At 40.8% G+C, this 22223-nt stretch overlaps 1 protein-coding gene across 3 annotated transcripts; it reads right to left on the minus strand.

Moving 5' to 3' along the window:
- Positions 1-239: 239 nt before the first annotated feature.
- Positions 240-22007, minus strand: LOC137872588 (zinc finger MYM-type protein 4-like). Of its 3 annotated transcripts, XM_068710889.1 has the most exons (28): positions 21760-21845; positions 21442-21505; positions 18412-19069; positions 18046-18192; positions 17547-17626; positions 17261-17407; positions 16431-16669; positions 15636-15834; positions 14714-14917; positions 13593-13749; positions 12422-12537; positions 11995-12171; positions 9331-9481; positions 9050-9222; positions 8801-8945; positions 8355-8465; positions 8212-8243; positions 7051-7195; positions 6667-6779; positions 6273-6480; positions 5072-5302; positions 4790-4899; positions 4452-4629; positions 3985-4136; positions 3592-3706; positions 3256-3504; positions 2081-2207; positions 240-1780 (listed from the first exon to the last, which is right to left on the minus strand). In XM_068710889.1, the coding sequence occupies exons 2-28, from the start codon at positions 21472-21474 to the stop codon at positions 1531-1533; spliced, it is 4647 nt and encodes a 1548-aa protein (XP_068566990.1). In that variant the 5' UTR covers positions 21475-21505; positions 21760-21845; the 3' UTR covers positions 240-1530. The 3 variants fall into 3 exon arrangements, with proteins under 3 accessions (XP_068566990.1, XP_068566989.1, XP_068566987.1); XM_068710888.1 differs by lacking the exon at positions 21442-21505 and having other exon boundaries at positions 13599-13749; positions 21760-22007; XM_068710886.1 differs by lacking the exon at positions 21442-21505 and having other exon boundaries at positions 21760-22007.
- Between the last annotated feature and the right edge of the window lie 216 nt (positions 22008-22223).

The following is a 22223-nucleotide window of genomic DNA, read 5'->3' on the forward strand; positions in this document are numbered from 1 at the left end:
GATCGTAACACCACCGAGTGACTCTAGAAGCAGCCAATCGGCGGGCGTCGATGTCTCTACCAGCAGCAGAATCACATACGTGCGGGAGGACAGCCAAACACACGAATCTACTTGTCTGTGTGGTTTATGAGGACACACAGAACACGCTTCACTGTAATAGTCCCACATTCAGGCTAACACATGTTAGATGCACATATAATTCAATAACTCAAACCCTGTTACTGTTCTAATAAAACAACTACGTTTTGAAACGTTTTTATTAAAAAACATCGTACAATAGAAAATACTCAGAACATTGGCAGCCATACTAAGGACTGGGAGTTAATATAACCAAGATATACAGGAAGGGTCTGTAGGCTACTTAGTTTTTATACACCAGGGTTATGGTTATGCAAAAAGTAAATTTCAGAGGATGCTTGGATGAAACAGCATGTCCAAAATGAAGTTATCACAACACTCAAATTATTCTGTTCAATTAAGCTTGTTTAACAAAATTGCTAAAATAGTGTTTTTTCCTCCCAAATACCAATAAAGTTGTCAGTCTTTTTAAAAAGTGACAATATTTTCTTAAATGTATTCCAATCCTATTCAAACACATTTTGAATTCAATCATTTGGACACTCACAACCTATCCATTTCTATTGATGAGGCAAAAGGAATTATAGAAATGTTTTTTCATTCAACGTTAATGACAGAAATCATGTGGCGCTCTGTAATCTCACAATCAAGTGACAAGACCTGAAGTCTGATTATTTGATGAATTAAATCTTTAGTGGAAATTTTATTCTTTTACAAGTTGCCATGGCAAATTGAAGAAGCCTCTGGAACATCAATTATACAAGTAAAAGGGATAAATAAAGGGAAAAACAGTGATGACTCACATTTCCACATCATCAAATGTAGTATCCTGTGAATTCTAGGAATTTTAGTTATGAAGTGTAATTCCTAAATTTCTGAGAATAACTTTCCTCAGGGTATAAAGGCTGCAAAAAAAAAAAAAGATCTGGAAATAAGCGTGTGCTCTTTGACAAGACACAAATTCATGGTATTGATGCATTGTTGAAAGTCAAACCATACTGTTAGTTTGTCACTGACGGTTGACGATTTACATTTACACCACAGAAAGCTGGTTTCAGTTTGTCTTCTGGTCGTTTACTCACTGATGACAAAAATCAGTTTGTTTTTCACTGTAGCACTTTGAAGCAAGGACAAAATAAAATAAAAATAAAGTCCAATTTACACAGAATTGAAGGAATCATAACGTGACAGGAAAAAAGTAGCATTATCCATGAGAAAACCATTCACCAGACAAAACAAAAAAGGACAGATGTGTCCTGCTGAGCAGTTAGTCAACAGTCTGATTGTTGTATGACTTTTCTTTGCACTTCTGCATATCATAGTTATGCATTTGAGATATTTACTCTGTCCATTTCTGTTTATTGGGCCATGTTTAAATGAGGATTTCTGTTTATCTACAAACATTTACACCACAAGCTGCTACCCCAATAAAAAGGTCACTTCTGCCCTTCATCACTCTGAATCCCCATCTTCCTCCTCTTCGGGTGGTATAAATGGTGGATCCTCAGATGTCTTCTGCTCCATCCCTTCAGCTTTCCTCTTCCCGAGATACAGTTCTCTGACGGTGAGGATGCGGACGAGCATGCCCTCCATGGTGCTGTCGTCCAGAGGGGTGGAGGAGAACCACAGGGGGCTGTTGGGAACGCAGCAGCGCTCGGGGTGAAGGTAGAACAGGTTGGTGCGCTGCTTGACAGATTCCGAGCTGGATGGAAGACAGTGGGTAATGTCAACGTGGTGACCAGTGGATTGAGGAGAACAATATGCAGCACTAACTTACATTTTAGTCTTTGATAGAAACATATTAAAAGGAACTTGACTTGGCAAAACAGTCAACAGATTAAAATTCTTTCTCAAAAATGGACACTATCTGTGTCAATATCTAGTTCAATTTTTACACACATGAAAGGGTAGTTTCACAATTTTTCAAGTCAGTCTTTAAACAGCAGCCAGTTGAAACAGTTTTTTGATCGCAGTAAGTAGTTCAGTGTGCTTCTATACTCACCACTTGGAGAGGTAAAACTCGTAGAGTCTGACTGGACAGCGGAGAGGGTTCTCCGTGTTCTCCATCATCTCCAGAATATCTTCTTTACTCTCCTCCTCCTTACGCTTCTTCACAGGAACCTCTGGATCTGAGGATGACGCAAACATTTACATCATTTCTAATATGAAACCATTTCACTGTTCATTTTTGTGAAAGCACATTTTAACAAAGAACTATCGTTATAAATACTGTAAATGAACACAACATTTGAAAGTGCTTTCCTGTAAAGTGCATGTACAGTGCAAAAGACATAGAAGCTCATATTTGTGAGTCTTCTTCTCTACTGCCTGGTGTAGAAATTTCACTGCTTATGCTCTGAATTATAGAACGATAAAGTGATTAAATATCCCTGGTGAGAATAACACCTTCTGCAGTGCCTTTTGAAAACGTTTACGGTGCAAACAACTTTGCAAAAAACAAAAGTAGACTTGGACTCCACAACAGTATACGAGACATATGGTAGAAAATAAGGTTTGAATCAGGTTCAGGCTCATACATCCATGTCGCTTTGGGCCAGGACTCTCAAAACTAGTCGAAATAATGGAGTGCCTTCAAAGTCGAGGGGTTACACTGCAACGTCCTGTGTTTGATTCCAGTCTTGGGGCTTGAACTGCATGTCATACCCCTCTCTCTCCCCTCATTTCCAGTCTGTCTCTACACTGTCAAATAAAGGCAAACGTGCCAAAAACATCATCTTAAAACATTATGCGCTGGTGCAAAACATTCCTTTCGATATAACTATTCCTTTCATTATCTTAATTAGTGGTGCAACGGTTCAGGCACAAAGGGAGCAAATCTAACTTTTAGAGATCCCTGATCACGTTTTTTGCCGCTTAAGATAAGATAAGAGAATTCTCTATTAGTCCCACAGCAGGGAGATTTGCGAATACTAATTGCCGATCATTGATGATCCATATTGGTAGATATAGATCCTATTGTTGTTGGATTTTACAGCTGGTCTACATGCTCCAGACTAATTTTTTTTTGGCATCGTCACAAAAATCATTTCAACTAATCTTAAGTCAGTAAACCATCAAAAAATCGAAATGTTATCCTTGTTAATGGCATCTATAGCGTCTACATATTGTTATGCAACTAAAAAGGTACTTCACTCTGACCCTCAGCTACATTGGTACCTGTCTCTGCTTCGTTTATGGATAGTGGCGGGTAGAAGCGCAGGAAGGTGGTCTTGGTGTTGTTCGGGTTGGTTTTGGTGCAGCGCATGACGTGGGCGAAGGACAGCTGGCGGTGCTGCTCCACCGTGGTGAAGCCAAAGTACTTGCAGCAGAAGAAGAGCAGAGTGTTGAGGAGGACGATGGGAGAGTACGCCCCCAACTGTTTGCAGTCCCACAGAAACTCCTCCTCCACACGGGAGTGGATATAACCTGAAGAGAGAGGGAGTAGAAATCAGGAAACCAACAGGAAGACAAATTGATGGATTGACAGAATACAATTGCATATGTACAACTCACCACTTGCTGTGATTGAGGGTTTGAAATCTCTTAGCATATTATTGAACTCAGTGGAGAACTTGTTGTAGAACCGATCCATGAATATGTTCTCCACACGACCGTTCTCAAACAGGTACTGCAGAGAGACGAAAGGTCACATATGCAATGTGAATAATGAGAACAGCTGTCATTTATTTCACTATAGTACATTTACTGCAAGTTACTGCTAATGCAAACCATACCTTTCCTGCTGTAGCTGCTTCACATTAAAACTTTTCCACTGGTGAACTGGCCCTCCCCCCACGGAAAAACTCTACAATGTGCGCTAGCTGCGGAAGTGTACATATGTTCACACAGCACTGTAGGTCCTTCTTGTTGTGTACGTTTAGGGTTTGAGTGTGAAAAGTGTCTTGCCTGCTGAATGCCGAGGCAGAGATAGAACAGGCTGTCGGGGGAGTACGGCTCTCCGTTGGGTCGTTTCACCTCAGTGATGAAGCAGCAGAGGCCGTAGCTCAGCTCGGCGGTGGTGCAGCGAAGAACATCCTCCTTCAACTCCATGGGCCGAGCTGAAATCAAGACACGAGGAGTCCAAATGATCAAAAGTTAAAAAACAAAAAAACTTTTGTTTTGATGCGTAATGTTAAAACTACGAATATAAACTTCTTCCAAAACTCTCGAGCTTGATGGAAGGAAGGAACATTTCCAACTCTTTAAGAGGTTTGCATTTTTATTCCTTTTTTGGTTTCAATGGATTTGATTTTCCCTCTTTACTGTTTGACGATTTAGATCAAAATGATCCACCAGTATAATATAAGTACATGATGTTGGGTCAAGATCAGCGTGTCACCAAGTGGTTGGCTGTAGTGTACATCCGGACTCACAACCAAAGCGTGGCTTCTCCAGGTTGGGTTGAGTTTGCCTCCACTGGATCCATCGCTTCCAGGCGTCAACTCCATATTGACTCTTCAGTTTAGGGACGTCTACAGCCATGGCCTTGTTGGAGGCGCTTCTTTGAGTCGACGCTTCGGCTGCCTTAGACGACCGCTGTGACTTACGACCCTTAGACGTCGGAGAGAGAGAGAGAACGTTGCATCACGGATGTGGTCAGGAGACAACCTGACACATGGTAGGTATCCCCACTGTCCTAACTGCAGATTTATTTTTTGCAAGTACAATCAGAGGATCAAGCAGCACCATATTTCATTTCCCAGACAGTTACCTTCTTTTCTCGGGCTTTCCTGTGAGCTTGTCGTCGTCGCGAAGCTGCAGGCGGAGGGCTCGGGGATCGCCGGGACTGCTCTCTCCACTGGGCCATCCTCTCCAGAGTTTCTGGCGATGACATCACATGAAACACTAGACCAAGCGCTCATAAGTATTTCCCTTTCCCGACCACACTCGCAACACTTCAACTAAGCCTCTTCAAACACAGGTCGAGGACGAGAAAGAAGTCAAATGTTGTCGCGTCACGCACTTCAGAAATCTGTACATCTCATCTCCTCACCAACAGAGAAGTCAGCTTCGACGTCCATGGGAGGCGGGGCTGGAGGCGGGGGTTCGGAGTCAGGTTCATTGGTCGCACCCGCAGGAATGTCCAGGATCGTGTTGAGCTTTTCCTGAGCGCACGGTCGGCCGGGAGACCGGAGACCCGCGTCAGAGGAGCCGTCCTCCCAGTTGTTGAGGAAACTGGCCAAGTCGTCTGTGTCCAAGTCATCGCTGAAGTTACTGCCGGGGTCTGTCACATAAACATGGGAGGAGCTTGTCATCCAGAGTAATACAAAACATTTAATAGAAACCTACAACATAAACACATTTATGGGGAATACTTTGATGCAACAATGAGAGAGTGAAAGGCCATACAAAATGTTGATATATTTCTGACGACCCGCCATAATATCAACATTGACCACCACATAATGATGTTCTAAATTTTCTTCAAAATAGGTCAAATCTAGGGATGGCAACAATTAATGGACCATCGACTAATTGGTCGTTATGAATTTGATAAAGCACACAAAGTATAATCGGTTTACTATCAAATAAAAAAATCGGAAATATAAACATCATGTGGTCTTCTGTTACATTTGTGATTTTTCTTTTAAAAGTATGTTCCAATTACTGGCATCTGCAACCAGAGGGCGCTGGGAGAGGCGGTGGCCACCCCAAACCCACAGGCTGAAGGGTGATGCGCTCGTCAGAGCCGCTCAGTCAACGGCGTCAGGAGCTGCAGCCGTGCATCAGGCCTCCACCCTAACCCGACCCCCCATCCTTGGCTACAAACTGGCCGACAGACTGGTTAAGTCAACAATGTCAATGCCAGCAATGCCTTCCACCTTTACCACTGCCGGTATCCTCTGCCGGCCTCACCTAATTTTACCCTCCAGCTCTCATCTGCTAAAATGATACCTGGTTTGTCGTCTACCGTCTTGCCTGATAAGTTAGTCTATCTACATGTCCTTAACACAACGCCGTCAACCTCTGGAACCAGACTCTTCAAATAACTTATCAGCAAGCATGTACCTAACCTAGCGAGTAAGTTTAAGATAAGTTGGGTTGTCGCATTGAGCACGCAGTACATCGCTGCTTAAGAGAGCGTGAGACACACACACACACACACACACACACACACACACACACACACACACACACACACACACACACACACACACACACACACACACACAAAATAAAATGGTTTCGCTCACTATCTGGAGCCGCTGCATCTTGTTTCTCTCTCTCCTTCGGTCCCTCATCTTTGTCATTCTTCTCATTCTGTTCTGCGACCATCTCGGCCATTAGGATGAGTTCTGCCTCGAAGGGGTCCGACGGGATCTTTTGCTTGATCTCCTGGATGGTTTCCATGATGCGCTCAGCGCTGTCCATGGTCACAGGAAGGAACATGGGTACAGGCACCTGTGGTAGTCAGAGTAAGAATATAACAGCCTATGGGGGTCCAGTATGAGGACGAAGACTCATTAATATTATATAATATAATAATATTGTAATCCTGATAATGAGATGATCCTTTTTTGATCAAATTCCACACTTCAGAGAATCAAACACTAAAAGGTGATGAGGTGGTTGTAGTGTGTGACATACCGGTAATGGCAGGCCCAGAGCTTTGGGAGTATACTGGCTGTACATGTTCATGGGTACGGGGATATACACCGGCACTGGCACCGGAACGATCATGATTTTAGGGTAGACATCGTCTACAAAGAGAGGAAAGTTCTTCAGTGGTGAAGATTACAACCAACTTATGTTTCAGCATAAGTCTTTAGTCGAGAAATGTAAATACAGAATGCAAACTTAACGGGACAGCACATTCAAAAGTCGTTCAAATCAGTGACTGAGGATATGACTGTGGACTCCAAAGAACAACACATTGCACAATATTTTCAAGCGGAAATTAAGAAAATATTATATATACCAACACGCACAGGGATGTGATTACCATAGAAACACTGTTGTCTGGGCGTTTACCTGTCTGTGCTTCGACGTCGACGGTCTGTGTTTTACAGGAGACCCCTTTGTTCTGCACCAGCGGTCTGCAGAGCACGGCCTTGTTCTTCAGGATTTTTGGGTAGGACGGAGGATGGACTTTCACTGCATCCGTCTGAATACTGATCTGAAGAATAGTCAAAAGGACATAGTAATGATTCCAGAATAAATGAACTTAAACAACAAAAGAGATCCTCACAAATAGTCTCTAACGGCACCCGCTGCACCAAACACTGATATCTGAGTTTCATCATTTTCTTCCAGATTTGATGAGCTGAAATGTTGTGTGCAGACCACAGCGCGTACATTTTCCTCTTGTCATCTTGAGCCAAAAAATGACTAATACTTTAGATTTTTTTATTTTCTTTCAGGCATTTAGGTTGTAGAAAGTCTCCTTTACAAATAGTCATTTTGTATGACGGGTTTGCAAAAAGTGTAATTTTGTTCATGCAGAACACTGTAAAATAATTTAACCAGACTGACAACTGAAAGGACAAAAAGAGACAAAGAGACTTCTGAGCAACAGTTAAAAGAAGATCAGAAGAAGTCACCATTCATTGGTAAAATAAACTGGAATCTTAACATGAAAATGTGTGCAAATATAAACAGAGTTACTGTTACTGTCAAGTGCACATTAATGCATCTTATAACAAGGTGGATTAATAACAGGTGTGCTGCCTAAGCAAAGCTATTCTGAAAACATCACAATAGAAATAGAAGGTTTCTTGCAATATCAGCTGAACAAACTCTGGACTGACAAATCACAGTTTAAACCTCTTCCATTTACCCACTGAGTAGACTGCAGAGGCCCCAAAGTAAAATGGCTACCCAAAATATTTAGAGCCCTGATGCAAGCACTGTCGTGGTTCAATAATGAACTTGGGCCACGTGAGGAAAAAATGGTTCCAACAGAATTCCATCCTGGCATTTATTCTTTTAAAACTTCTTCTTTTGGGGAAAAAACAACTTCAAATGTAAATAATATATTTGGGTCTGAATTATATTCTTTTTTTTCTCTGTTAAAATAGTCATTATTGAAGGAAAGAAGAAAACCATCAATATAACAGGTGACCCCAAACTTTTGAAAGCCACTGTATATACATATAAATTATTGAATTTATCATGTATCACATGACAACTTACATGTCCAGAGTTCTTTGATTGAAAGACTGTGCCTGTGGAGACAATGACAGTATGAAACCTTCACAGTCAACACTGATAACTGATTAAATGAGGATGCAGCACGTTTTTCTCTCTTATGCGGTTGACACATAGTTCATAAATACCTGCGTTTGTGCGTTGTTGCTGGGCGGCTCTGTCGGAAGCGCTTGATTTCCTTGTCGTAGGGCCAGCAAGCGAGATGACGTTGGCGATGACAGGCGTGGCCTCCCCTATACCTGCAGATCCAAGAAAACACCAGGAAACACAAGTGGAGTCAGCAGGGCTATCGCTGATCAATTGTATAACATTTTAATGAACCCTTATGCATCACTAGGGACATTTTTGGCTCATTTGGGCTGTGGTTAGGCATACATTTAGGTCAGGGAAGTTCAACCTTAGCTCCTATAAGTCTATAACAAAGACACTCAGACCCTTAAAGACAAACCCATTGTCAAACCCGTTAATAGCACAATTTCTAATCCAACGGCCATAAGAGCATAAAATGATGCATTGTAATATATCAGGCTTTCAATCTACAGCCCTGAAACTTGAAATGGCAACAATAACACACCTGTGACCACCTCGCCCTGCGTGGCCACTGTTTCACAGCAGAAGTGTAGCAGACAACTCAGATCGCAGAAGTGCTTGACTTCTCCAAGCATGGGAAGACTCTGCTTCAGTTTCCCCTTGTGGCCGCAGGTGTCACACTTTGCAACCTGAGAGGAAAAACAGCGAGAAAGCATTTAGATCATCACTACCATCGAGTTTTTTTCTTTTTAGTCTAACTGTGATTTGAATAACTGCGCTGAGGCTTGCTTACGTGGCAGAAGAGCATGGTGTATTTGGACCTGCACTCCTCGGAGCAGAAGTCCTCTGTCGAGCCTCCGTACTGGGCCGTCACCAGCTTCTTGGACATGCTGTGGCAGTAGACGCAGGAGTGACAGTGTTTCCCCCAGTTTTTAGTCAGGTCGTGTCTGAAGAGGAGCTTACAGCCTGGGAGGAAGACGCAAGTGTGTTGTTTAAGAAGGTTTAACACAATGTGTTAATAACTAGACGCTTTAAAGGTGTGCGAATGTCATTTTTGTATTGCTGCCTCCTCACCGTCGCTGCAGAAGAAGCAGTCTCTGTTGTTAATCCTCTTGGCGTCTCTGGTGATCTTTTCGATCTTACAGTAGTCACAAAGGCTCGTCACAAAGTTGTCTTTCTTGAACTCGTGAGCGCAGTCCACGCCGCAGAAGAAAACCAACTTGTCCTTCACACACACAGAGAGGTATAAACAGGACATTAAACCAGTTCTGACCGTTAAAATTGTGTTTTTCATCGTCATCGCGATTTGCAATGAACATATCGCAAAAGACTGCCTGAAACAAACACAATGAATAAGAAAAAATATTTGATTTAGGCATGGTTATCGTAACCCGGTGTTAAACGACTAAAAGTAGGTGCAATAAAGCCTTCGTAAGAATAAAGCCAATAATTGATCAATGCACCTGTTCAACAAACAAATATGAAGTAAACATCTAGAAAAGAGAATTTCAATCTGCTGTATGCAATTTATCCTCCACCGCTACTATTTTTCACAAGCACAGCAGAAATCCAGTTTGTATCATTAATATTTGCAAAAATTTCTGGGTGTCTGCATTTGGGAAAAAAAATCATGGTTGATCCGTGATCCGTACGGATCCCCCCTCACGGTTCGGCACACATGTGAATCGTGGATTAATGACAGTTTACCTTAACCATCACAGTGTGAAATAAAGTTTTACCGACATTGTTATCCGCCAATAACCAATACGTGATCAGGACATCATTTATGCTTTCTGTTCTCCGATTTCTGATAATGTTACATTGTAAACAACCAGTACGAGTTGAAAATGACCAGAGGAGAGCTGGTAAAGTGGCTAATGGACAACGAACGAAGGTTCTGTCCAGTTACATTATGATGCGTCAATAAAAATACAATCTTTTATTTTCGTATTTGAATTGTGTGCCTTCATGAAAAAACACTATGAATTACTTTCACAAAGTAAAAAGATAACACAGAGAATTTTTGATGTTTACACTGCCTTCAGAGCAGTTGAAATTTTGTTTGGGATGAATGGCAAAAAAATCTAGAGCCTTGTAGACCAGGGCCCCGTTCCTCGTACGTGGTTCAACTAAGTCGATCAAATGTCCTATTAGCCAGCTTAAATTAACCCGATGATTGAAGTCAGGCTATCTTGGTTTCTCAAAGGCTGATCCGCGCTCAAACAATCTCGTTAATTCGAACCAGACTTCAGTTATCAGGATAATTGCGCGTGCCCATCCTACTTCAAAAGGGGGAAGCGTCGATCACCGAAACCATGATTTTCTAAACAGAATGACAAATAAAGTCAAAGAAAGAACATCTTTTTTCTCTGCTGACGAGCAGGAGATGATCATGAACGCATATGAGGAATTCAAGGCCATAATCATGGCAAAATCTAACACCGCCACTGCTGCGAGGGCTAGACAAGAAGCATGGCGAAATATCGCAGACAAGTTAAATGCGTAAGTGTTGGGAAAATGTATAGGCTAATTTTAAGTGCCTCATCACCCCAATCAATCAGATTATATTTCTTTAAATGTGCCTGCTGGCAGTGGGCTTAATGGAATGCATCATCGAATGAGTAATAATGATCTCAACTCATGTACTATATGTATATACATGTATGTGTAGATTACCATATAGAAGTAGGAGTTTGAATATGTGTGAATCTGTGTATGGGCAGATCAGTACGTATGTATGTATTATTCATAATCAGAAATTCAATCAATTGGAGCAGTGAAAATTGTGTGTGATTCTCTCTATTCTTATCATGAGTCCACCTTAATCATGTTCTACAATCATGATATGCAATGGTGTACTAATAACACTTATATAATTATGAGTGTTTTCAACCCAGCCATCAAGAGGACATGGGAGTAAGTAAAAACTAAGCACAAAAACATTATTCAAAAAGGTGAGTCAATACAATATGTGCCATGGTAATGTAATGAACACATCCATAAGTTTCTTAAGCAGCAAATAAACTTTACAAACAGCACGGCATGCAGCGGCTTTCCCGATGATCGCCGACACTGTACAAAAATGTACCACTTGCAAAAAAGCGCAAGGCTATGCATACAGTCTGTGAGACAGTCAATGCTTGGCTGCAGCGTGTGGTGTTCGCAATGTATGGCTCGAGAAGGTCTTGTAAATAAAGAATCGATAGTGCTCGTATAGGAAGTCATCATGATGTGATAACGGATCTTGGCGATCTCGAAGAACTCTCTCCCTATAAAACGCTAATCTAACTAATATCGCTCCTTCATCTATGGGATTTTTTTCTGGGGGAGTGGCAAGCTTATCCAGCTAATTTAAGTTAGCCTGCGCTGGAGCAGGTTAAATTTTATGGATGTGTTGCTATGGTGATTTTGCCAAACTTGCTTTGTGGAACCGAAAAGCCTGACTTATGTAATCTTATCCTGAAAATTATCCGGCTAACTCAGTTAGCCAGGTACAAGGAACGGGGCCCAGCTGCTATAATCAAACAACAAAGGGATCTGTGTCTGCAAATGTGGATCATCAATGATCATCAATTAGTATCAGCGGCAAAAAATCAGGGATCTCTAAAAGTTAAGATTTCCTCCCTTTCTTCTTTTGTGCGGATCCGATTTTTGATTCGATCCTTGATACAATCCAAACAGTGAGTTTTATGAATGCTAGCTCCCTCCCTCGCCCACTCACACACACCCCCGCATTACCTTGATCTGGAGGAGTTCGGGTTTAAAAGCTATGTTGCGGTCACACTGGGAGCAGTTCAGTTTCAGCGGTCCTTTGCGGGCGTCTTGCAGGGTTTGGGTAGGAGTGCCAGTCTGGGTGGAGCCGATTGGCAGTTTGGTAAAAACATTCACCTGTTTCTGGGACTTTTTGAACTTTTCCTATGGCACAGAAAAAAAACAATACATAATGTCTTGATTCAAAACCACTGCGAACAAGGTACGGTTTCTAGTGCGACACTAAAATGTGTGTTCTAGACAAAGGAGACTTTGATTTGAGCTGTATTGACCCCGAATGTGACTGTTTGGATCAGAAACAAACACTCTGGATTTCTGATGTGGTCTGACAACACGTTGAACTAGTTGTGATCGAGCATTACCCGAAACCCAAACAGTCAGCGATCCTCATTACCTGAAAAGCCATGACACAAGGTAAAGTGCAGAAGTTCCTGATGGAGGTATCGGACATGGCCAAGTGGTAGGCTGGGACTGTGTATTTCCCACAACTATCACAACACAAACGAGCACCTGTTGAGAAGAAAAAAAGTTTTTCGAGAGATAGAGATAGAGATATATATATATATATATATATATATATATATATATATATATATATATATATATATATATATATATAAATAAACTAGTGCTGTGCAACGATTACAATTTTTAATCGCAAAATTCAATAATGAATTCAAAAGTAGAGTATTGCGCACTTTTATATTAAAAGTACTGCTATATGAACAAAAGTGCAATAACATTTGGTTTGCAAACACTTTAAACAAATCAGGTTCTTTTTAACAGCAGTATTCCTTTACACAGTAGCAGTTAAAATACAGTTGTAATGATTCTGATAATAGATATTCAGCCGGTGTTCACAACTTTATTTTCATGTGTGTAATAGATGCAATTTGAAATATCATGTCATTTTTTATTTTTTTTAATGTTTGTTAAATTCTCAGTAGCGATAACTAAATGATATGCTTATTATACATATTCCAAACAAAAAAACTTTAAAAACTCTTAAAAAAAAATATTTAAATGAATCATTTCTTTTTTGCTTTTTTTGGTATTTTGGTCAGACACATATGCAACGCTGATTACCGTAATATGTGTGGTATTTGTTATAAATGTACGTTGGTACATAGAGGGTGATAAGAAGCTGTACATGGAGGGACTTAGGATCCAGGGGAATGTAGGTGAAGCATGGGAACCTGGAGGGAGTCTGTACCGGGGCAGTAACATGCATGTGGAAGTGATGCTAATAAAGAATTGAGTTAAGAGCAGTTTGTTCTCACGTGCTTATATGTTTATTTAAAAACACGACAATATGGGGGGGAGTGGCAGCAGCAGGAAGAGAAGCCACACAAGCACACACACAAACAGCTGTTCACCGCTCGCTGCCCGGTTCTTGTGTTAAAAAAAGTCTGCTTAATAATAATAAAAACTGTGTTAATGCTCGATAAAATAATTGTCGGCGTTAATTAATTAATGTGTTAACTCGATAACGCGTTAACTTGCACAGCCCTAAAACAAAACACATTGTAACAGTTATGAATGCGAACGTCAGTCATGAAAACTACCTGTACCTGATGCACTGACAGTCTGGACCTTGAATGCCATCACACAGCTGCTGCTACAGAAGAGGTTCACAGAGTCATCACTGTTTTTGTTGTCAACCATTTCTACCAGCAACCGGGTAGTGCGACACATCGTACAAGGCTTGGTTATCTTTGTATTCTATGAGATAAAAAACAAATACAGATAGAGTTTCTTTGAGTTTTCATTTCAATAATCGTGTACATTGTGTTAACTGAACGTTTAAATCTGAATTCTTCATTCTGCAAGACCAGACCCACCCAAATGGCAATTGACCGTTAGCTAAGTCCCGCCCCTTTAACGCAGACTGGCCAATCCTAGAGTAGCATCAGCCAGCTCTTACCGGGGGTCCGACAACTATCTGCCTCTATTGCAATCTTCTGAGATTTTCTTTATTTTCAGTCTGGTTTTGTAGATTAGGAAAGGGTCAATGCCAATAAAGTTGATTCAAATGAGAAGACGCCGCCAAATCAGTCAAGTTGCATTTTACAACCATGGACATCCGAAATGTCATCACTTCCTTATTTCATCCTATTAGACGTTTGTGTGAAATTGTCATAATAAGTATATGATTTATGAACATGTGGTCAAACATGTGTTTTGTGAGGTCACAGTGACCTTTGACTACCAAATTCTAAATCAGTTCATCCTTGAATCCAAGTGGATTTGAGATATCGCTTTCACAAGAATGGGACGGACGTAACAGACGGACGTACAGATGTACCGACAACCCCAAAAACACAATCGCTCCCGCGTTTGTATCATAAAAAGAGAACCATTGAGCCGCAGATGTCTGGAAGATGCAGACAAGATGGAGTCTGTTCTGCAGCAAAGTTCAGTTTTATGTCACAGCAGTCAAGGCAACAGTTTGAGCCGCAACATGCAAGATATTACTCCAATAGTGTACATTCATGTATTTATTGTTAAATACTGCCAGTATTATGCATCGTTGTTTCAATGGCCTTAAATGCCAGTGGAAGAACAATTCACAAGCTTTTTTTTTTTTTTATGACATCCTCACCAAACGAGTACACTGTGTGTCATCTGCACCAGTCTGACCCAAACAAAACCCTATTAGGGTTTTTTTATTCTTTTACTTTCCTACCTCTTTGTACTTAGCCAGACACTCTGGATTGCACAGAGTTTTGTTGCAGTCTTCCATCTTCAGCATGAGCGGCTTGCTGTGGCAGAAGGAACCGCAGTTGGCGCAGCCGGCCATGGACAGGTTGTTCACCGTGCGAAAGCGGTTAAAGCAGGCGTCGCTGCAGATCTTGTGGACGGCACCGCTCAGGATCACCTCGTGTTTACTCTGCGGGAGGGATGACAAAACAACCGTGGTGCGTTGTTATTTCAGAGGTCGATCGTTTCATGAAGAAAGTGTCGTTTACAGGGGCAGCGAGGGGAAAAGCTTGTGTGTACTACTTCTGTTCTGCTTAATACTGTATGTACTGGAAGTTGACGATGCAGGACTAGTACAAGAAACATTTTGACTGCATCCTTCAGCCCAAAAGGAATTCTGATGCATCAAATGCTTCTGAAAAGGATATTACATTTTTATTTTTTTATATCTTATTTACTGCCTGTAAGTGGCACACTGTTTTCAATAGCTTTACAAATAAGGTTAATAACTGGGTATATTATTATTGTGTGGATACTCTAAAAGGGAAGAAGTTGTTATTTTTAGATTTTATTTCAGAGCTCAAATAATTAGTCGACAGATAATGAATCTGCAGCGATTTTGATAATGATTAATCGTTTTAGGAATTCTTCACATCCCCTGCTTGTCTCATGTGAGGGGATTTTCTGCTTTTCCATGTTTTATATCACTGTAAACAGAATATCTTCAGGTCTTTTACTCTTGGTAGGCAAAACAAAAGGCTGAAAATGTCACCTTGATATATGAAAATTACAATTCAAATCAATATTTAATGACATTTTGAGACAAAATAATGAACCCAGAAAATAATTGGCAGATTAATCTATAATGAAAATAAACGCAAGTGGCATCCCCGTTCTCTTTGACTTACAATGCAGTATCTTGTGCACATGCTGCAGAGCGACTGTGACGCTATTGGTTGCGGTGTTGTTTTGGTGGCAGCAGATATCCTGTAGCTGGAGATGTTTTTCTTGTAGTTGAAGGAGGTCAGGCAGTTCTGGCTGCAGAATTCCTTCATGGTGCCTTTAGCATCTGGAGCCAGAATGACATCCTGAGGCCGAATTATCAACCTGGGATGACATCAACAACAGGTCCAAATTCAGTAAAAGTATATTTGGGGTCATGAACTTTTAACAAAATTGTAATTATTTACAGTGAATTACTCTTAATCTTAATTGTTGGGGCTGAGTATCGTTTACAGAATTACGACGCAGTACCAACACCCTTAGAATGATACTGATACCAATAGAGTACTTCATTCGATACCTATCACGTAAAAGGAAGCTGTGTGTTTGAGTCCGACTGGCGAGCTAAACTCTGCCGCACTGCACAGCGCTCATACAGCAATTAACCAGCCGGTGCTCCTCCTGGTTCAAACTGTTAATTCTTTCAGCACAGTTGCCGTTGTTTGCCGCTGTTAGCTGCTAACCACCGGCTCAGACATCTCCGCGTTCAGACAGGCAGGTCACGTGCAGGCAGGTCAATCACAAGTCGCATTAAATGGAAGAACGATTGCAGGTATCGTCTGACTGGAGAAGTTTCGATACTACTACTAATACTTGGCAGTGGTTGTATTTACCTTAATAAGCTATCGAGAACCAATACCCAGTCCTCCTCAACGTTGACGCAAGTTTGGAAAGATGACACAGTTTTCTGTTGAACTCACTTTTGGCAGTTATGGCAGATCTTAGTGACTCCTTTGACTGTGGGGAGAGATGTGGTGAGGCAGGTGGTGGAGCAGAAGAGTGCTGGCGAGCCCTTCCTCTGGAACGCCGTCTGGCCTTTTAACAGGCTCTTCTTGCAGTTGGAACAGGACATGTGTGGCGTCGACGGGTTGACGACGGGCAGCGGCTGCATTTCGGCGGCTGGGGACACAGAGAAGACCGATCCAATCCTCAAGTCCTCCTGCAAATAACAGAACGCAGAGACAGAGTTGAAGAGGTGCCTCACTGATTCTGGATCCATCAAATCCTGATTAAAGGACCTTTTTTGTGGATATTATATTTGAGAAAGTTGGAGTCCAATTATATTCAAGGACGAGACATTCACAGACGTTCTCTGTGAATGAATGAGTACCGTTCCCATAGTTACATAACATTAACCTTTGCTGTGGTCGCATCACGAGGGAAAGTTGGTTAAATGGCTTAAAATTGGCTCTTTATATATATTTTTTTTATTTTCTTTGTTCATAACAAGTGAAGATTGAGATAATACTTTACTACAATAAAATAAATCTGATCTAGCAACAGTATCTATAATACATGTTATGTTACTAGATCAGACCTAGGAGGATTGTCGTTGTGACTTTTGATGTCATTCAGACATGAGACAAAAACGTCAAACTGCCGTTGGATTAACGTAAAGCTGTCGTGTCTGAAAGGAGCTTAGTTTATGAAAAGGTGTGTGTGTGTGTGTGTGTGTGTGTGTGTGTGTGTGTGTGTGTGTGTGTGTGTGTGTGTATGTATGTATGTGTGTATGTGTGTGTGTGTGTGTCACCGTTGCAGTGTCGGGCTCATCTTTCACACTCGCTGTAAATGCAGAAGATATCAGTGCTTGTTCATACTCTTCGTCGATGGGCTCATCTTTCACCTTGACCAAAGGTGGCGAAGGAGACGATGCGACTGATCTGGATGTGACGCTTTTCTACAACAGGAAAGAAATGTTGTTGTTGTGTTAACTTCCTAGATTTATAAGTAGATTTCAAAATCCATGGTAACACCCCAAACAACAAATTTCTCCGTACTCGTTTGACTTCTCACTCTATACAGGTTGTCTTACTTACACTTAAGTCTAATCTTGGAATTGACAGCTTAACTACTTTCATCCCATTCATCATGGTCGCTGATGATGAGCTGTCCCTTCCTACGGGAACATAAGCAACATGTGAACTGGTTGACTGTGAAGAAGTGTGCAAAGTAAATAATGAAGAAAAAGCATGCAGAAAATAATCATCGTTGCAACAGTGACATAAAAATGAAAGATGTACGTTGTGTGTGATTGGACAATAATTTAAACAAAATTTAACCGTAACCTGAGAGTTTAAAAACATTTACTTTTAATTGATGGACGTGAGGAAGCATTAAGATGCATCAGAAATGCCAGTGACTTCTAGTGTCCTGGATTGGACAACACACTATATACTTCAGCAGTTAAGACCTCAGTATTTAATGATGATATGTGCACTAGCCAAAATCTGGGAGGTTTATCTCTTATCTTAAGAGATTTCCTTTAGGAAACTGATCATCTAAAATAATGCAAGTGGGACGTCCGAGGTCCCTCACCTGTAATGGCCGTGGCTTCAGACGACGTAAAGGAGTTAGACCGCACCGAGTCTAAAGCCACTTTCACGTCCTCCGCAGGTGGAGGCAATACCGTGGGTTTCACATCAGCTTCCTCCTCCACAGAGTTACTGTTCTCCATCACTGAGACTATGAGGGAACATTTGAAATGCAGAGATGAATGGTGGCGCTTACAGGGTGGTGCTTTGTTTACCTTCACAGAGAAGCCAGCAATGTTATTCTACGTTTCAAATGTCAACGTTGTGCTCCTCTTTTCATACAAGAACAACACTTTTGCTTTGCGGCAATTAACTCTCGCTGGTTGAAAATGTTTCTCTGCAACACAAAACCTTTGTGATTGAACTTTACCTGTGTTTAAAATGGAAGGCGAGCAGCTGCAGTCCATCACACTATCCTGCTGCTCCTCATTCATCTGAGCTTCCTGCTCCACCTGATCCACCGTGCCGATGTCCATCATCTCATCGAGGTCGTCCACTGTAGAAACTCTCAACTTACCGGCAGCAGCCTCCTCCTCCTGCTGCTGCTGCTGCTGCTGCTGCTGCTGCTGCTGCTGCGTGTCAACACACTCCTTAGTGTCCATGTCCGCATTTGCTAGCTCCTCAGATGTCTTGTGCATAATTGTGTCCTCGCTGGCATCAGGTCCTGCAGGACTGTCCTCTAAGCGGTCGTCCTTTACGGCCACATTTTCTTCGTTCGACTCAAACTCGTCTTCAGTTTTCACCTCAAACTCCTCCTCGGTTTCCACCTCAACTCTCTCTTCTTCTTCAGAATCCGAGGTGCTCCCTTGCTCACCACCGTGGACCAAAACTGTCTCTTCTTCTTCAAGTCCTTTATGTTCAGTTTCTTTAATTTCCACTTCTTCTTCAGCAGCTAGAGGGTAATCCTTCTCTCTGTGCTCAGAGGGTCGCGAAGAAGCTTTGCAAACACGCTCCATGTCTCCAACATCCACCGATGCTCCCGCCTCTGAAACAGCTTCCATGGACTCTCCGTCTGTCCCCTCTGTTACCTGTGTAAGACAATACACAATTTACATTATGTACAATGCCAGGATTCTGGCTTTTTTTCTTGTGCTATTGAAAAAACACTCCTACAAATACAACCCCAAAGCTCAGTATGGAATTTAGACATATAAAAACCTTCAACGTGTATTTATGCCAATACTCGTGCTGCTACTGAAGGAGACTGGGCTGCCATTTTTTTTATTATTATTATTTATATATATATATATATATATATATATATATATATAATAGCATAATAATTATTATGCTAATTATAATAGCATAAAGAGACTTGTTTCAGGTTCATGTTTGGAAATATAAGTCTCATCTTATCGTCTTCTATTTCTCTAGACTTTGGACACTTTATTAAAATGTAACATTCTTATCTTTTAATAGAATTCATGGCAAAACTGTTTCATTGCATTAGAGTTAGAGTTACAGGTGTACCTAATAAAGTGGCCACTGAGTATGGATTCTCGCATTTTCTGTTTGCAAAATGAACACTGCTGGTATAACAGATGAGGCATGGAAGTGTTTGAGAGTAAAACATCAGCATTGGCGTTTTTTTTAAAGAGAGCACATTCATTCTAATAATAAAACATTTCCTACACACAGCGGAGGGAACATACAATGACATTTTAAACCTTGACCTTAAAGAAGTTGTTGGAACTTGATGGAAATCATAAATGACTGTAAAGAGCTAACAGTTTAGAGAGAGTGAAGGTTTGTTTTGTACAGGTTTATGAGTTGTCTGTGTAAACAACAGGGCTTGGAATCACAAGATAACTCACAACAAGATCACAATATTTCATCTGTGACTAGCATATCAGGTCAATTCTTTTTAAATATATATATATGATATTTTTGTGATAAAATCAACAATCAATATGTCAAAATATCTGCAACTAAAGAGTGAAATGTAGATCTAAACATTGGCATTTTGAAAAGCAGGCTATTCACTTTTTAATTATATTTCAAGTGTAAGTAGATTAGAAACTAATGAGCTTATCAAGCAATCACACAATACAAGCAATGTCTACAGAGTAGTGTTTCTAATGCATCAGATTGAGGTATAATCACATAAGTAACAGATGTGTATTTTGTGTATTTCTCAACTATTTATACTTAAGTAAAGGCTTTGTTAACCCCTTGTGTTTACAGACATGACTGATCATGTAAACAAACTGTAGCATTTGATTGTTGTATGTGTATATAAAGACCTGACAATTTTCTTAAAACAAATTTAATTTATGAAAACTATTTCAGAAAATGAACACATTTCCATTACAATGGTCCACACCACTGCAGAGCTGATGCACTACTGTACTTCACCCGGTGAACATTCAATACTAATCAGACGCAATGGCTGATTATTCATTGAACTACTAGAAGGGTGCTGGTAAGCCCTCTCAGCTTGATGGACCCCAAGATTTCACTGAACCTCAAAACACAGTAAAAGTTGGAAATAACATCAATAAAACAGAGCACCACTGTGAAGCATAGTTTAAGTTAAAGTTATTCACGCTCATGTGGACATTAACTACAAGTCTTCACTCTTTGGGCTCCCTCCGACAATGCACATTAAATATATAGATGCGGCAACAATAAGAGATGCAAGCTCTGTGGACATTTTTAAATGGCAATTGAAAATATATTTATTCAGCATAGCCTTTAACTGTCACTCTGCCTTTGTTTTGTTTTTATCTATTATATGTTTTATTGTTCCTATGCCTTCCTTTGTTTGATCTATACCTTTTTACATATTCTATTGTTCTACACATACATCTTGTTGATATGTGCTGCTGCCTCTTTTGTTCTTCACTTGATTGTGCAGTGTTTGCATTAGTTTGAATATGCCTGTTTTTATTTCTTGTCATGTTTCTTTACTTTATTGTAAATCACTGTGAACATCACTTTCTGAAAAAAAAGCTATATAAATAGTTATGAATAAAAGGAAATACAAAAGTAATTAAAAAAGAGATCCTAAGACATCAAATTTAGAAGGAAAAAAAAGTTTACAAGTAGGCTAATGTATATCGAATAATTAGCTGATAGTGGGAGAGTTAATTAGAGGTATTCGAGTAGGTTTAAGTATCATTGTACATGCCCATTAGGACCGAGGACTGCAATATACCCATGTATTTACCTTTACATTTAAGCTAGCTAGCTGTAGTGTAATCATAGCTGTAGAGAGCTAATGTTTCAGTAAAACCCGTGCATTCCTTCAAAACAAACGCATGTCAACTTCACACGTTAGCTTGTTGCTGATATAGCAACACTGCTCATGCAATGTAAACACAACTAGCGTCACTACTGAACAGCGGTTTAGCCAACTGCTACAATGTAACGATAGGTTACAAATGAGAGTTTTGATTACCTCCGTCTGAGTCACCTCCTTGGATTCAGCCATGTTATGATGATATGCAGACTAATTACATGTCCTGTAAACAAGAGAAGAACTAGCTCACCATGTGCTAAGCTAACACTAGCTTGCTTACAAGTCTGCACAACTCTCTGCCTGTCCCGTTAGCTCGCTACGGTTAGCTCGCCTTTATCGCGTCAATATCTCCACATGACAAAATAACTGACCACTTTGCGAAATTAATAACTTTTGTATTTGTTAGATATGCCAATTTCTTCACTTATCGACGTTATACGAAATATATTAAACCGTCAAAAACGTGCAGAATATTACCGCGCCAGCGACTTGGACAGACAGCACTTGATTGGTGGCCAGCCGTTGGTGTCCGTCGCCAGTTTCCGTCGTGGCCGCCATGTTTCCTCCAAAATCTGATGCACGAGTTTTGCAAATAAAATGCGACTCGGTGCTTTTAAAATAGACTCTACAACCGTGAAATGCTTTTAATACAGACGCCACTACAGCCTTTGCTTCCAGTCTATCTTGTTGCAGGGCTTGCAGACTGGGGTGTTTGTCTACTTCTTCTTCTTTAGTGTTTTTTTTGGAGGTTTGCATACCATTTCAGAGGAGCATTGCCGCCACCAACTGGGCTGGGGTGTGGAACAACTGATTACAGTAAGAGCTGGCTCAAATCGTGGCAGCGGCAGCTAGCAGAGGCACTTCCTGTGGCAAGCTCAGCTGCCACAGTTTGGGAGAGGTGCCGCGGCAGTTTAGCCTTTATTTTTCGTTATTTGACAATA

This window comes from Cebidichthys violaceus, unplaced genomic scaffold, assembly GCF_023349555.1.
Source record: "Cebidichthys violaceus isolate CVI_PGR_0920_01 unplaced genomic scaffold, fCebVio1.0.p SCAF_16, whole genome shotgun sequence".
Taxonomy (NCBI): Eukaryota; Metazoa; Chordata; class Actinopteri; order Perciformes; family Stichaeidae; genus Cebidichthys; species Cebidichthys violaceus.

Excerpts from the sequence above, each read along its gene's own strand:
- LOC137872588 (XM_068710886.1), bottom strand. The coding sequence starts at position 21,840 with ATGGCGGCCACGACGGAAACTGGCGACGGACACCAACGGCTGGCCACC. Across the intron at positions 13,750-14,713 it reads GTCTGGCTAAGTACAAAGAG|AATACAAAGATAACCAAGCC; the intron begins GTAGGAAAGTAA and ends TTTATCTCATAG. Across the intron at positions 3,505-3,591 it reads ACCCTCAATCACAGCAAGTG|GTTATATCCACTCCCGTGTG; the intron begins GTGAGTTGTACA and ends CTCTCTCTTCAG.